General features: G+C 42.6%; 1 protein-coding gene across 1 annotated transcript in view; it reads right to left on the reverse strand.

The window, feature by feature from the left end:
- LOC144495135 (prominin-1-A-like) overlaps nt 1-10,588 on the reverse strand; it is a 160,992-nt gene extending 150,404 nt beyond the window's left edge. The window contains exon 1 of the mRNA XM_078215086.1: nt 10,112-10,588. Within this exon, the coding sequence (XP_078071212.1) occupies nt 10,112-10,346 (235 nt within the window). The 5' untranslated portion in view covers nt 10,347-10,588. The remainder of the gene's footprint in view (nt 1-10,111) is intronic.
- Between the last annotated feature and the right edge of the window lie 3,409 nt (nt 10,589-13,997).

A 13,997-nucleotide genomic window follows, 5' to 3' on the forward strand; every position in this document is an offset into this window, starting at 1 on the left:
TGTATTCAATGTTCTGACCAATGAAACCAAGCATGCTGAATGCCTTCTTCATCACTCTGTCCACCTGTGATTCCACTTTCAAGGAGCTATGAACATGTACCCCTAGATCTCTTTGTTCTGTAACTCTTCTCAACGCCCTACCATTAACTGAATAAGTCCTGCCCTGGTTCGATTTATCAAAATACATCACCTCGCATTTGTCCAAATTAAATTCCATCTGCCTTTCGTCAGCCCACTGGCCCAACTGATCAAGATTCCATTGCAATCGGAGATAACTTTCTTCACTATCCACTACACCACCAATCTTGGTGTCATCTGCAAACTTACTAACCATGCCTCCTATATTCTCATCCAAATCATTAATATAAATGACAAATAACAGTGGACCCAGCACTGATCCCTGAGTCACACCGCTGGTCACAGGCCTCCAGTTTGAAAAACAACCCTCTACAACCACCCTCTGGCTTCTGTCAAGAAGACAATACACATCTCTTTAACATCTGCTTAACCCTCTCTCCAATCACATTGGTCTGTTTGAGGTGGTTACAGACATTGTCTGCAGCAAACTACCCAGCCTTCAGGAGAACGTCGACCACGACACCACACAGCCCTGCCACAGCAACCTCTGCAAGATGTGCCGGATCATCGACACGGATGCCATCATCTCGCGTGAGAACACTATCCACCATGTACATGGTACATACACTTGCAATTCAGCCAACGTTGTCTACCTGATACGCTGCAGGAAAGGATGTCCCGAGACATGGTACATTGGGGAGACCATGCAGACGCTACGACAACGGGTGAATGAACACCGCTCGACAATCATTAGGCAAGACTGTTCTCTTCCTGTTGGGGAACACTTCAGCGGTCACAGGCATTCAGCCTCTGATCTTTGGGTAAACGTTCTCCAAGGCGGCCTTCACAACACACGACAACGCAGAGTTGCTGAGCAGAGACTGATAGCCAAGTTCTGCACACATGAGGATGACCTCAACCGGGATCTTGGGTTCATGTCACACTATCTGTAACCCCCACGACTTGCCTAGGCTTGCAAAATCTCACTAACTGTCCTGGCTGGAGACAATACACATCTCTTTAACCTGTGCTTGGCCCTCTCTCCACTCACATTGTCTGTACCTTGATTACCTGGAAAGACTCGCATTCCAACCACTTTCTTGTAAATTGAGTTTGTCTGTATCTGCCCTGTTTGTGAACACAACTCTTCACTTACCTGAAGGAGCCAGAGACTCCGAAAGCTTGTATTGCCAAATAAACCTATTGGACTTTAACCTGGTGTTGAGACTTCTTCCTGTGCTTATCCCAGTCCAACGCCAGCATCTCCACATCAGTCATAGAAGACAGAGGGTAGCAATGGAAGGGTGCATTTCTGAATGGAGGGGTGTGGCAAGTGGCGTTCCTCAGAGATCAGTGCCGGGACCTTTGCAGTATATAATATATATAAAAAAATGATTGAGGAAAATGTAACTGGTATGATTAGTAAGTTTGCGGACGACACAAAGGTTGGTGGATTGGCAGATAGCGATGAGGACCATCAGAGGATACAGCCAGATATAGATCAGTTGGAGGCTTGGGCGGAGAGATGGCAGATGGAGTTTAATCCGGACAAATGTTAGGTAATGAGAAGGTCTAATACAGATAGGAAATATATAGTAAATGGCAGAACCCTTAAGAGTATTGATAGGCAGAGGGAACTGGGTGTACAGGTACACAGGTCACTGAAAGTGGCAACGCAGGTGGAGAAGGTAGTCAAGAAAGTATACGGCATGCTGGCCTTCATCGGCCGGGGCATTGAGTTTCAAAATTGGCAAGTCATGTTACAGCTTTATAGAACCTTAGTTAGGCCGCACTTGGAATATAGTGTTCAATTCTGGTCGTCACACTACCAGAAAGATGTGGAGGCTTTGGAGAGGATACAGAAAAGATTTAGTAGGATGTTGCCTGGTCTGAAGGGCATTAGCTATGAGGAGAGGTTGCAGAAACTTGGTTCGTTCTCACTGGAACGACGGAGGTTGAGGGGCGACCTGATAGAAGTCGACAAGATTATGGGGGGCATGGACAGAGTGGATAGTCAGCAGCTTTTTCCCAGGGTGGAAGAGTCAATTACTAGGGGGCATAGATTTAAGATGCAAGGGGCAAGGTTTAAAGGGATGTACGAGGCAAGTTTTTTTTTTATACAGAGGGTGGTGGGTGCCTGGAACTCGCTGCCGGGGGAGGTAGTGGAAGCAGATATGATAGCGAGTTTTAAGGGGCAAATACATGAATAGGATGGGAATAGAAGGATATGATCCCCAGAAGGGTAGGGTGTTTTAGTTCAGTAGGGCAGCATGGTCTGTGCAGGCTTGGAGGGCCAAAGGGTCTGTTTCTGTGCTGCAATTTTCTTTTTTCATTGTTAACTAGTGCCTTGACATGCTTTTATAGAGAAAAAATGCTTTTGTCTGAGGGCAACTCAGTTGGAGAATATTGGAAATGTGCCTCAAGATTTTTATAGTATAAAGGTTGCCTTGACAGATAAAAGGTTGGGACCACTACTGTGTGCAGTTTTGGTCATCTTACCCAAGGAGGGATATACTTGCATTTGAAGCAGATCAGAGAACATTCACTGGGGTGAATCCTTTCATGTCTTTGAGGAAAGAGTGAATAGTTGGGCATATACTAAATGGGGTTTAGAGAATAGATGTGATCTTATTGAAACATTTAAGATTCTGAAGGAGTTTGACAGGATAGATGCTGACCAGATATTTCCCAGCATATAAGAATCCAGAACTAGATGGCACAGTTTCAATATCATCTCCCAGCATTGTTCGTGATTTGTATTCTCTTCCCAGTGAATAGTGCAGGCTGGGTCTTTGAACATATTCAAGGCTAAGTTAGACAAATTTTTGATTCACAATGGAGTCAAGGGGAATGAGAGACAGGCAAAATTAGATCACCACATTAGATCACCAATGACCTTATTGATTGGCAAAAGGGGTTCAAAAGGGCAGAATTACCTACTCCTATTTATGTCCTCATGTTTTTAAAGGGTGCTATTTAAAATCAAGTTGCTGCATATCATCCGAAATCCAGAACGTTAGGGTGGAATTCTCCCATCCCTGGGGACTCGGTCCTGTGGTAATGGCAGGAACATGTAGCATTTCCCACTGTGGACACTGGCAGAAAAACATACCAAACCTCCCAGCCATGCCGTCATTAAATATGCAAACAGGTGTTTGTGCCACATTATAAGAAAGATGTGGAAGTGTTGGAAAGGGTGCAGAGGAGATTTACCAGGATGCTGCCTGGTATGGTGGGAAAATCGTATGAGGAAAGGCTGAGGGACTTGAGGTTGTTTTCGTTAGAGAGAAGGTTAAGAGGTGACTTAATAGAGGCATACAAGATGATCAGAGGATTAGATAGGGTGGATAGTGAGAGCCTTTTTCCTCAGATGGTGATGGCTAGCACGAAGGGACATAGCTTTAAATTGAGGGGTGAGAGATATAGGACAGATGTTAGAGGTAGGTTCTTTACTCAGAGAGTAGTAAGGGCGTGGAATGCCCTGCCTGCAGCAGTAGTGGACTCGCCAACATTAAGAGCATTCAAATGGTTATTGGATAAACATATGGGTGATATTGGAATAGTGTAGAGTAGAGGGGCTTTAGATTGGTTTCACTGGTCGGCACAACATCGAGGGCCGAAGGGCCTGTACTGCGCTGTAATGTTCTATATTCGGTAGCGAGGAAGACCTGATGGCAAAGACTGCCATTCTATCCAGGCACCACATTGTAAAGGTGCCCAACATCACCGACCCACGATTGAAGAAAGACGACAGACCTCCTGAGAAAGAAGACGGATCTCCAGGAACATTCTGAGGCAGAAAGGTGGACTTCCTCCAGGACAGAGAATCTGGAAGATCCACCTGTAGATGTTTCACCGACCCACTTTGGAGCTGGTCCAGGGTTACTGCAGCCTCCATCCTGAAATCTGGAGATAGGCAGAAGGCTAAAATGCAGGACCTCGAAGGTAGTAATTTCTGGACTACTATCAGTGCCACGTGCTGGTAAGAGTAGGAATTGGAAGATTAGGCAGATGAATGCGTGACTTGAGAGCTGGTGCAGGGGGCAGGGATTTAGATTTTTGGATCATTAGGATCTTTTCTGGGGAAGGGGTGATCTGTTCAAGAGGGACGGGTTACACCTGAACTGGAGGGGGACTAACATCCTGGCGGGGAGATTTGCTTGAGCCACTCGGGGAGGGGGGGGGGTTAAACTAGTTTGGCAGGAGGGTGGGATCCAAAGCAGTAGGGAGACAGAAGAGAAGGTTGAGAACAGTACGGATGTTAAAGAGCACATTAAGTAGTAAAGGCAGTGTCAGTAATCCTAGTACCAGACAGATCAGGCAAAAGCAGGAGAGAGAGCAAGGGAAGTCCAGATTAAACTGCATTTATTTCAATGCAAGAGGTCTGACAGGCAAGGCAGATTAACTCAGGACATGGATGAGTACACGGGACTGGGATATTATAGCAATTACTGAAACATGGCTAAGGGAGGGACAGGACTGGCAGCTCAATGTTCCAGGGTACAGATGCTATAGGAAAGATAGAACAGGAGGTACGAGAGGAGGGGAGTTGCATTTTTGACTAGGGAAAACATCATGGCAGTACTGAGAGGAGATATATCCGAGGGTTCGACCACTGAGTCTATATGGGTAGAATTGAGAAATAAGATGGGGGAAATCACTTTGATAGGGTTGTACTATAGGCCCCCAAATAGTCAGCGGGAAATTAGAACATAGAACATAGAACAGTACAGCACAGAACAGGCCCTTCGGCCCACGATGTTGTGCCAAGCTTTATCTGAAACCAAGATTAAGCTATCCCACTCCCCATCATCCTGGTGTGCTCCATGTGTCTATCCAATAACCGCTTAAATGTTTCTAAAGTGTCTGACTCCACTATCACTGCAGGCAGTCCATTCCACACCCCAACCACTCTCTGCGTAAAGAACCTACCTCTGATATCCTTCCTATATCTCCCACCATGAACCCTAGAGTTATGCCCCCTTGTAATAGCCCCATCCACCCGAGGAAATAGTCTTCGAACATTCACTCTATCTATCCCCTTCATCATTTTATAAACCTCTATTAAGTCTCCCCTCGGCCTCCTCCGCTCCAGAGAGAACAGCCCTAGCTCCCTCAACCTTTCCTCATAAGACCTACCCTCCAAACCAGGCAGCATCCTGGTAAATCTCCTCTGCACTCTTTCCAGCGCTTCCACATCCTTCTTATAGTGAGGTGACCAGAACTGCACACAACATTCCAAATGTGGTCTCACCAAGGTCCTCTACAGTTGGAGCATAACCCCACGCCTCTTAAACTCCAACCCCCTGTTAATAAAAGCTAACACACTATAGGCCTTCTTCACAGCTCTATCCACTCGAGTGGCAACCTTTAGAGATCTGTGGATATGGACCCCAAGATCTCTCTGTTCTTCCACAGTCTTCAGAACCCTACCTTTGACCCTGTAATCCACATTTAAATTAGTCCTACCAAAATGAATCACCTCACATTTATCAGGGTTAAACTCCATTTGCCATTTTTCAGCCCAGCTTTGCAGCCTATGTCTTTTTGCAGCCTACATTGAGGAGCAAATATGTAAGGAGATTACAGATAGCTCCAAGAAAATTAGGGTGGAAATAGTAGGGGATTTTAACTATCCCAATATTGACTGGGCTGTATTTTTTAGAGGGTTGGATGGAGAGAAATTTGTTCACTGTATTCAGGAGGAATTTCTCATTCAGTGTGTGGATGGCCCGACGAGAGCGGGGGCAAAACTTGACCTCCTCTTGGGAAATAAGGAAGGGCAGGTGACAGAAGTGTTAGTGACGAATCACTTTGGGTCAGTGATCATAATTCCATTAGTCTTAAGATAGTTATGGAGAATGATAGGTCTGGCCCAAAAGTTAAAATTATAAATTGGAGCAAGGCTAATTTTGATGGTATCAGGCAGGAACTTTCAGAAGGTAATTGGGGGAGTCTGTGGGAAGGCAAAGGGACATCTGGTAAGTGGGAGGCTTTCAAATGTGTGTTAACCAGGGTTCAGGGTAAGCACATTCCTCAGAGTGAAAGGTGAGGCTGGCAGAAGTAGGGAACCCTGGATGACTCGGGATATTAAGGCCCTGGTCAAGAAGAAGAAGAATGACGCACATGACATGCATAGGCAGCTGGGATCAAGTGAATCCTTTGAAGAGTATAGGGGGTGTTGGAGTAGAGTTAAGAGAAATCAGGAGGGCAAAAAGGAGACAAGAGATTGTTTTGACAGATAAGCAAAGGAGAATCCAAAGAGCTTCTACAAATACATAAAGGGCAAAAGACTAACAAGGAAGAGAGTAGGGCCTCTTAAAAGATCAACAAGGTCATCTATGTGCAGATCCACAAGAGATGGGCGAGATCCTAAATGAATACTGTTGAGAAAAGCATGGATGTTAGGGAACTTGGGGAAATATATAGTGATGTCTTGAGGAATGTACATGTTACAGAGAAAGAGGTGCTGAAAGTCTTAAAGAAAATCAAAGTAGATAAATATCTGGAACCTGATGAAGTGTATCCCAGGACATTTCTGGGAGGCGAGGGAGAAAATGGCAGGTCCTCTGACAGAGATATAAGAGTAAGAGTTTTAACAACACCAGGTTAAAGTCCAACAGGTTTATTTGGTAGCAAATGCCATTAGCTTTCAGAGCGCTGCTCCTTCATCAGATGGAGTGGATATTTGCTCTCAAACAGGGCATGAATCATCAATAGTCACAGGTGAGGTGCCTGAAGATTGGAGGGTGGCAAATGTTGTGCCTTTGTTTAAAAAGGGTGCAGGGAAAAGCCTGGGAACTACAGGCCAGTGAGCCTTACATCTGTGGTGGGCAAGTTGTTGGAAGGTATTTTGAGAGACAGGATCTACAGGCATTTAGAGATGCAAGGACTGATTAGGGACAGTCAGCATGGCTTGGAGTGTGGAAAATCACGTCTCACAAATTTGACTGAGTTTTTTGAAAGGGTAACCAAGAGGTAGATGAGGACAGCGCAGTTGATGTTGTCTACGTGGACTTTAGCAAGGCCTTTGACAAGGTACCACATGATAGGTTGTTGCACAAGGTTAAATCTCTCAGGATCCAGGGTGAGGTATCTAAATGGATACAAAATTGGCTTGATGACAGAAGGCAGAGGGTGGTTGCGGAGGGCTGTTTTTCAAACTGGAGGCCTCTGACCAGCAGTGTACCTCAGGGATTGGTGCTGGGTCTACTGTTATTTGGCATTTATATTAATGATTTGGATGAGGATATAGGAGGCATGGTTAATAATTTTGCAGATGACACCAAGATTGGTGGCATAGTGGACAGTGAAGAAAGTTATCTCCGATTGCAACGGGATCTTGATCAATTGGGCCAGTGGGCTGGCGAATGGCAGATGGGAGTTTAATTTAGATAAATGCGAGGTGATGCATTTTGGTAGATTGAACCAGGGCAGGATTACTCAGTTAATGGTAGGGCGTTGGGGAGAGTTACAGATCAAAGAGATCTAGGGGTATATGTTCATAGCTCCTTGAAATTGGAGTCACAGGAGAACGGAGTGGTGAAGAAGGTATTTAGCATGCTTGGTTTCATTGGCCAGAGCATTGTATACAGGAGTTAGGATGTCTTGTTGAAGTTGCATAAGACATTACTAAGGCCACACTTGGAATACTGTGTACAGTTCTGGTCACCCTATTATAGAAAGGGTATTAAACTAGAAAGAGTACAGAAAAGATTTACTAGGATGCCACTGGGACTTGATGGTTTGAATTATAATGAGGCGCTAGATAGACTGGGACTTTTTTCTCTGGAGCATAGGAGGCTGAGTGAAGAGTGATCGTATAGAGGTCTATTAAATAATGAGGAGCATAGATCAACTAGATAGTCAATATCTTTTCCCAAAAGGTAGGGGAGTCTAAAACTAGAGGGCATAGGTTTAAGGTGAGAGGGGAGAGATACAAAAGTGTCCAGAAGGGCAATTTCTTCACAGAGGATGGGGAGTGTCTGGAACAAGCTGCCAGAGGTAGTAGTAGAGGCGGGTAGAATTTTGTCTTTTAAAAAGCATTGAGACAGTTACATGGGTAAGATGGGCATAGAGAGATATGGGCCAAATGCGAGCAATTGGGATTAGCTTAGGGGTTTTAAAAAAAAGGGCAGCATGGACAAGTTGGGTCGAAGGGCCTGTTTCCATGCCGTCAACCTCTATGACGCTCTAGAGGCAGCCTTTAGCATTGGTCAGGTGAGTCATCACATTAGCACACCACATTAGTGTTTTCCCACTGGTGCCGTGGGGAATTAAGCATGGGTGGCTGGGCCTTCACCTACATCCATCAGCAGGATTCAAGTCAGTTACATTCCATGTGATAATTCTGCCATTGGGTCGCTACAGGGATCTTCAAGTAGAAGACTTTCTTCTCACATCATCACACTGCACCATGGAATGGAAAGTTATCCAGATGCACGGGGGGACCGCCCCTCCACATGCAGAGGGGGGGGGGGGGAGAACCCCCCACATGCATGAGATGATCCACCCCTCCCCCCACATGCATGAGTTGATCCACCCCTCCCCCCACGTGCACAGGCAGGGCCGCCCCCACCCCAACATGCACGGACCCCCCTCCAACTCCCCGAAAGAGCTCCCCAGAATGATCCCCTGGCATGACGCCATTTGTGCTCACAGCGAGCACAGGCATGAAGACCCCCCATAGTCTACAGAATTGTGGGATAACCTCTTCAAAGCAAAAACTCTCATTCAGCACAACTATCCATCCTGTAACTATAACAAATTAAAAACTTTCAAATCTTGTTACTGAATAAACGTATTCTTCACAATTTAAACATTTTCTTTCAAATTTGTGGATGCTATTTGCAAAGACTTGAGCAACTGTTAAGGGACAAATGTGCAAATTTCTTTAAAAACCTGCAAGTGAATAATAATTCCCAAAATGCTTTTTTCAGCTTTTTCAGATGTTTCAAAGAATGTAATTTACTCAGAAAATATTGTTCATTTTCCAAACATTTGGCTCAGCCTGTTAATTTTGTTACCTTGACTGTACTTTACCATTCTTCAGACAATATTGTGATTAGCTTTTTAAGGAAATGGAGCAAACAGTTGATGGAGCCACTGTAGAAACAAAATACAAGGCCCAAATACTGAAAATTCAGATTTTCCCCAAAGATACGTCACCAGTTCACATAACAGTTCCCACAAGTAGATGCTTCTTTTGCATGCAATATATTGAAGAACTATAAGTCATCTTCTTCTTGTGCCTCACTGTATTCTGTTGCAACTCTGTAGCTACTTTGGGCTTTCGTTAAAGGTATAACATTTTGCACAATACTATGTAATGTTATTAGGGTTATGCATATATCTTTTCATATATGCTGAAATATTTACAGTAAGGGGGAATTAAAGCTTATTAAAGTACTCAGATGAGTATTGTGCTCTAAATCATTCGTCAGTTTCCTATTCCAGCTAAGATGTTCATTATAACCATAGCAACATATGGTAGAAGAGCTTAAAGGATTTACTAATTATATCAGGTGACTCAGACAGCCACACCTGATCTCTGGATTAACCAATCAGGAACAGAAGCAGCACATCTATCCAATCACCTACTTAAAATAAATGTGTAGATATAGATGAACATAAAGTGTAAGTAATGTTATTATTTATTTACGGCATAGAAAACAAATGACTTTTAGATTAATGTTTCCAAATTAATTGCTGTAGCTATTTTTCCAGAACATCTTACCTTAAACTCTATTCTGAAACAGGAATGAAATACAGAACACGGATAAACAAATTCTTTGATTGAACTGAAATGTCTTTTCAATCAGCTAGTGCAAAATACTACAATTTCATTCAAAAAGTTAATTAATTAACACAGCAAGAATATTTATGTTAAGGCAATTGAGAACTTTTCACAATGCCCATTCTGAAGCATAATGAGAGGCAATACTACAACATTGAAGAAGCTAGTAATTAGTGGTAACACAGACAAATCAGATGATATAACGTAATTGTACAATTACTTGCTAATCATACTTACCACGAGGAAAACGATTTGGTTGTACTACATGTAGAAATGTGCGTGCCAGTTGAAATAGGAATCCTATAGCTCCAGGATCATAATATATGTTAGTCTCATAGTTCACAGCAGGTACTGCCCCAAAATCCAATGTTTCAGTTTCTGTTGGGTAGTTCCATGGCTGGCTTTCACTTCCAGTCCTACCACAAAGCATTAATATAAGGATTGTTGCTGCAATAGCCATGACTGAAAACATACAAAAACAAGAAACCTCAAATAAATCTTATTTTTCTGAATTGAGGGGGAAAGAAAAAAAGTCTTCAAACGTTGCAATACAGGAAATTTAGAAGTCACTTCAGCTTCCTTGTTTCTGTGACATCATTTTAAATAGCTTCCTCATTGATCGAATGGAGTTAAAAAATTCATGATCTCAAAGTTCTTCATCCAGTATTCAGATTGCACTCAGATTTGAAATTCCAAACAAATTAATTCTCTGCAGAAATTGATTTAGGTCTGGCACAGAAGACGACAGCTGGATAAGTGGTTGAAGATGCTGTTGCCTTAGCTCCTTGAACTAATGCTCTGCAGAAAGTCTCATCGTAGTTAGAAGGGTAGATCAACCCGCCCACTGGAGAGTATTAGCTCGTACAGGCACCAGCAGCATGCCTCAAAGACGCTTATCTGTAATAGAAAAATGCAGCAACTTAGCCTGAAAATTACAACAGTTAATCAAGCTGTAACAGTGTTCAATGTAGTAAATAAATTCTGTGTCAGAACTTTATCTTTACAATTTTAATGAGCTGCTCATGAGCCACTAATTTTACCACATAGAGTAAAATGATAATGGTTTAAAGACAACAAACTCAATGTAACAAAATGGTCTAAACATTCAAATTGCAACTTATTGGTTCAAAACATGCTGCACGTCGAAGGGCATGTTTATCACTTGCAATTAATTGTCACAACCCCACTTAAATAGCTTAAATATGTACAAAATGTATTTTTCCTTGACAATATTAGTGTCCAAAATAATCACATTGTTGCAAAGTAAATACAGTGGACATTTTTAACTCAGACTGGTGTCATAAGAATACCATTTAAGCAAGCCATCGAGAAATTTTTTTAAAATCTATAAAGCCGTTTGCCAGCATTACCAAGCTAAACATAAAATCAGGAAAGACTCATTATTGTATTCAGCTATGAGGGCAGGCCAGGGTGTATTCTGGTTCCTTTAAATCCTTATAAAGTATTCAAAATGTCAAATGTTGGACAATATGGCAGTTCAATAGAAGGCAGCTCACAGAAGGTACAAGATCACAATTCGTAATCCTGATCATTCCAACATCAGAACGCAGTGCACGATTCCCTCAAGGATCAAAGTAAAAAAGCATTCTTCGACTATTCTCGCACCTTGTCAGTGCATAATTCAAGAAGAGGCATACAATTATATACATCCACATCAATGTATTGGTAAACAGTCCCCACTAATCAGAGCACAAGGTTTGGTCAATGCCAACAGTGATTTTCAGTTCAAAAGCAAAATACTGCAGATGCTGGAAATCTGAAATAAAAACAGAAAATGCTGCAAATACTCAGGTCTGGCAGCATTAATGGGGAGATAAACAGAGTTAAAATGTTCAGTCGTAACCTTTGATCAGAATTGAATGGATACATGTTGCCCAAAAGACACCAAAGGGAAGTGAAATAAGCAAGAATTTGGGATGATACTGCAATAAATTAAGTTTTTTTTAAAAACCAGATTTACCAAATACAAGTGACTCAGTAAATACACAAAGGACTATGGTGATGTAGCAATCACAGAAATATGATTAGCCTCCAGCAATACAGGAGAAGACAAAACAACAATTCAGAGCTACTCAGGAAAGATACACTAGGCAGGAGATGAGGTAGACTCGCAGTGATGACAGGGGCATCTTGAAATAATGAAACAAACACAAAAGGTATAGAAAGTGAATTCCAAACAGATAATTTGGTTGAAGCACTCAATATGAATACAGGACAGCAGCAGGACATTAGCCCTTCATACCTGCTCTGCCATTCAACGAGATCATGGCATATCTGTAATCCATCTGGGCCTTTGCCCCATGTCCCTTAACTTCTTGGTTAACAGATATCTGACAATCTCAGATTTAGAATTAACAATTGACCCAGCTAGTTGGAATAAAGACTCAAATTTCTACCATCTTTTGCACATTTCTCAATTCTACTCCCAAAACATGTAGTTCTAATTTTGGGCTATGTCCCCTCTCCCTAATTTCCCCTTTGTGTAAATATTTCTTTCCATCTACCCTACCTATTCCTCTTAATACCTTGAAACTTTAAACTTAGATGACATCACCTCTTCATCCGAGAGGACTCCAAGTCCTTCAGTTCCTCTACCTTCCTATTTTAGTCAACATCCAAGAACAAAGAACAAAGAAAATTACAGCACAGGAACAGGCCCTTCGGCCCTCCAAGCCTGCACCGACCATGCTGCCCGACTGAGCTAAAACACTCTACCCTTCCGGGAACCGTATCCCGCTATTCCCATCCCATTCATGTATTTGTCAAGACGCCCCTTAAGAGTCACTATCATATCTGCTTTCACTACCTCCCCCGGCAACGCGTTCCAGGCACCCACCACCCTGTGTAAAAAAACTTGCTTTGTACATCTCCTTTAAACCTTGCCCCTTGCACCTTAAACCTATGCCCCCCTAGAGTAATTGACTCTTCCACCCTGGGAAAAAGCTTCTGACTATCCACTCTGTCCATGCCCCTCAATCTTGTAGACTTCTATCAGGTCGCCCCTTAACCACCGTCGTTTCAGTGAGAACAAAGTTTTTCCAACTTCTCATAGCTAATGCCCTCCATACCAGGCAACATCCTGGTAAATCTTTTCTATACCCTCTCCAAAGCCTCTACATCCTGCTGGTAGTGTGGCGACCAGAATTGAACACTATATTCCAAGTGCACATTTCCCAATTCTACTCCCAAAACATGTAGCTGTAACCCTACTATCTATTGTGTATTCTCTTGCTTTATTTGTCCTCATGTAAAGCATTCTCCAGATTGAATTTCATTTTCCTCTTTTCTGACCACCTGACCAGTCCATTGATATCATCTTGCACCTTCAGCTTTGTTCCCCACCATCAATTCCCAAGGCCAATTTTCATATCAACAACAAATTTCTTAATCATGTCTCCTACATTTATGTCTAAATTGTTGACGTATACATCATGAACAGCAAAGGGACACAGTATCAAGCCCTGCAGTATCCCACTAAGAACAGCCTTCCAGTCAGAAAAACATCCATCTGTAACTTGTTGCTTTCTACCATTGAATTAATTTTGGATCCAACTTGCCACCTTCCACCATAATATTTTAATTTTCTGCGCAGTCTGTCAAAAGCTTTATTAAAATCCAGTAGACGACATCATACCTATTATCTTAAATATCCTTGTTACCTACCCAAAAAATTCTAGCTAGCCAGACACAACCTTCCTTAACAAACCCATACTGCCATCTTTGATTAATCCATGGCTTTCTAAGTGAAGATTTATGCAGAATCTCAGAATTTTTTCCAATAATTCCCCCACTACAAAAGTTAGACTGACTGTGCATTAATTTTTCAATCTCACTCTACCCCCCCCCCCCCCCCCGCCGCCCCCACCTTTTTAAACAACATTGGAAGACCAGCACATCCCTTGTCCTCCAGCACCACACCTGGAGTTAGAGTGTTTTGGAAAATAGTCAGATCTTCTGCTATTTCTTTCCTTTGGAACACAAGCCTGGTATTTTGTCCACTTTGAAGGATGTTCAATAATCCAATATTCCACATTCAGCCTCCTCCACAACATTTACTTCATCCCCGTTTTGTGACAACAGATGCAAAGTATTTTTTAAGAAC

Source organism: Mustelus asterias, chromosome 1 (assembly GCF_964213995.1).
Source record: "Mustelus asterias chromosome 1, sMusAst1.hap1.1, whole genome shotgun sequence".
NCBI lineage: Eukaryota > Metazoa > Chordata > Chondrichthyes > Carcharhiniformes > Triakidae > Mustelus > Mustelus asterias.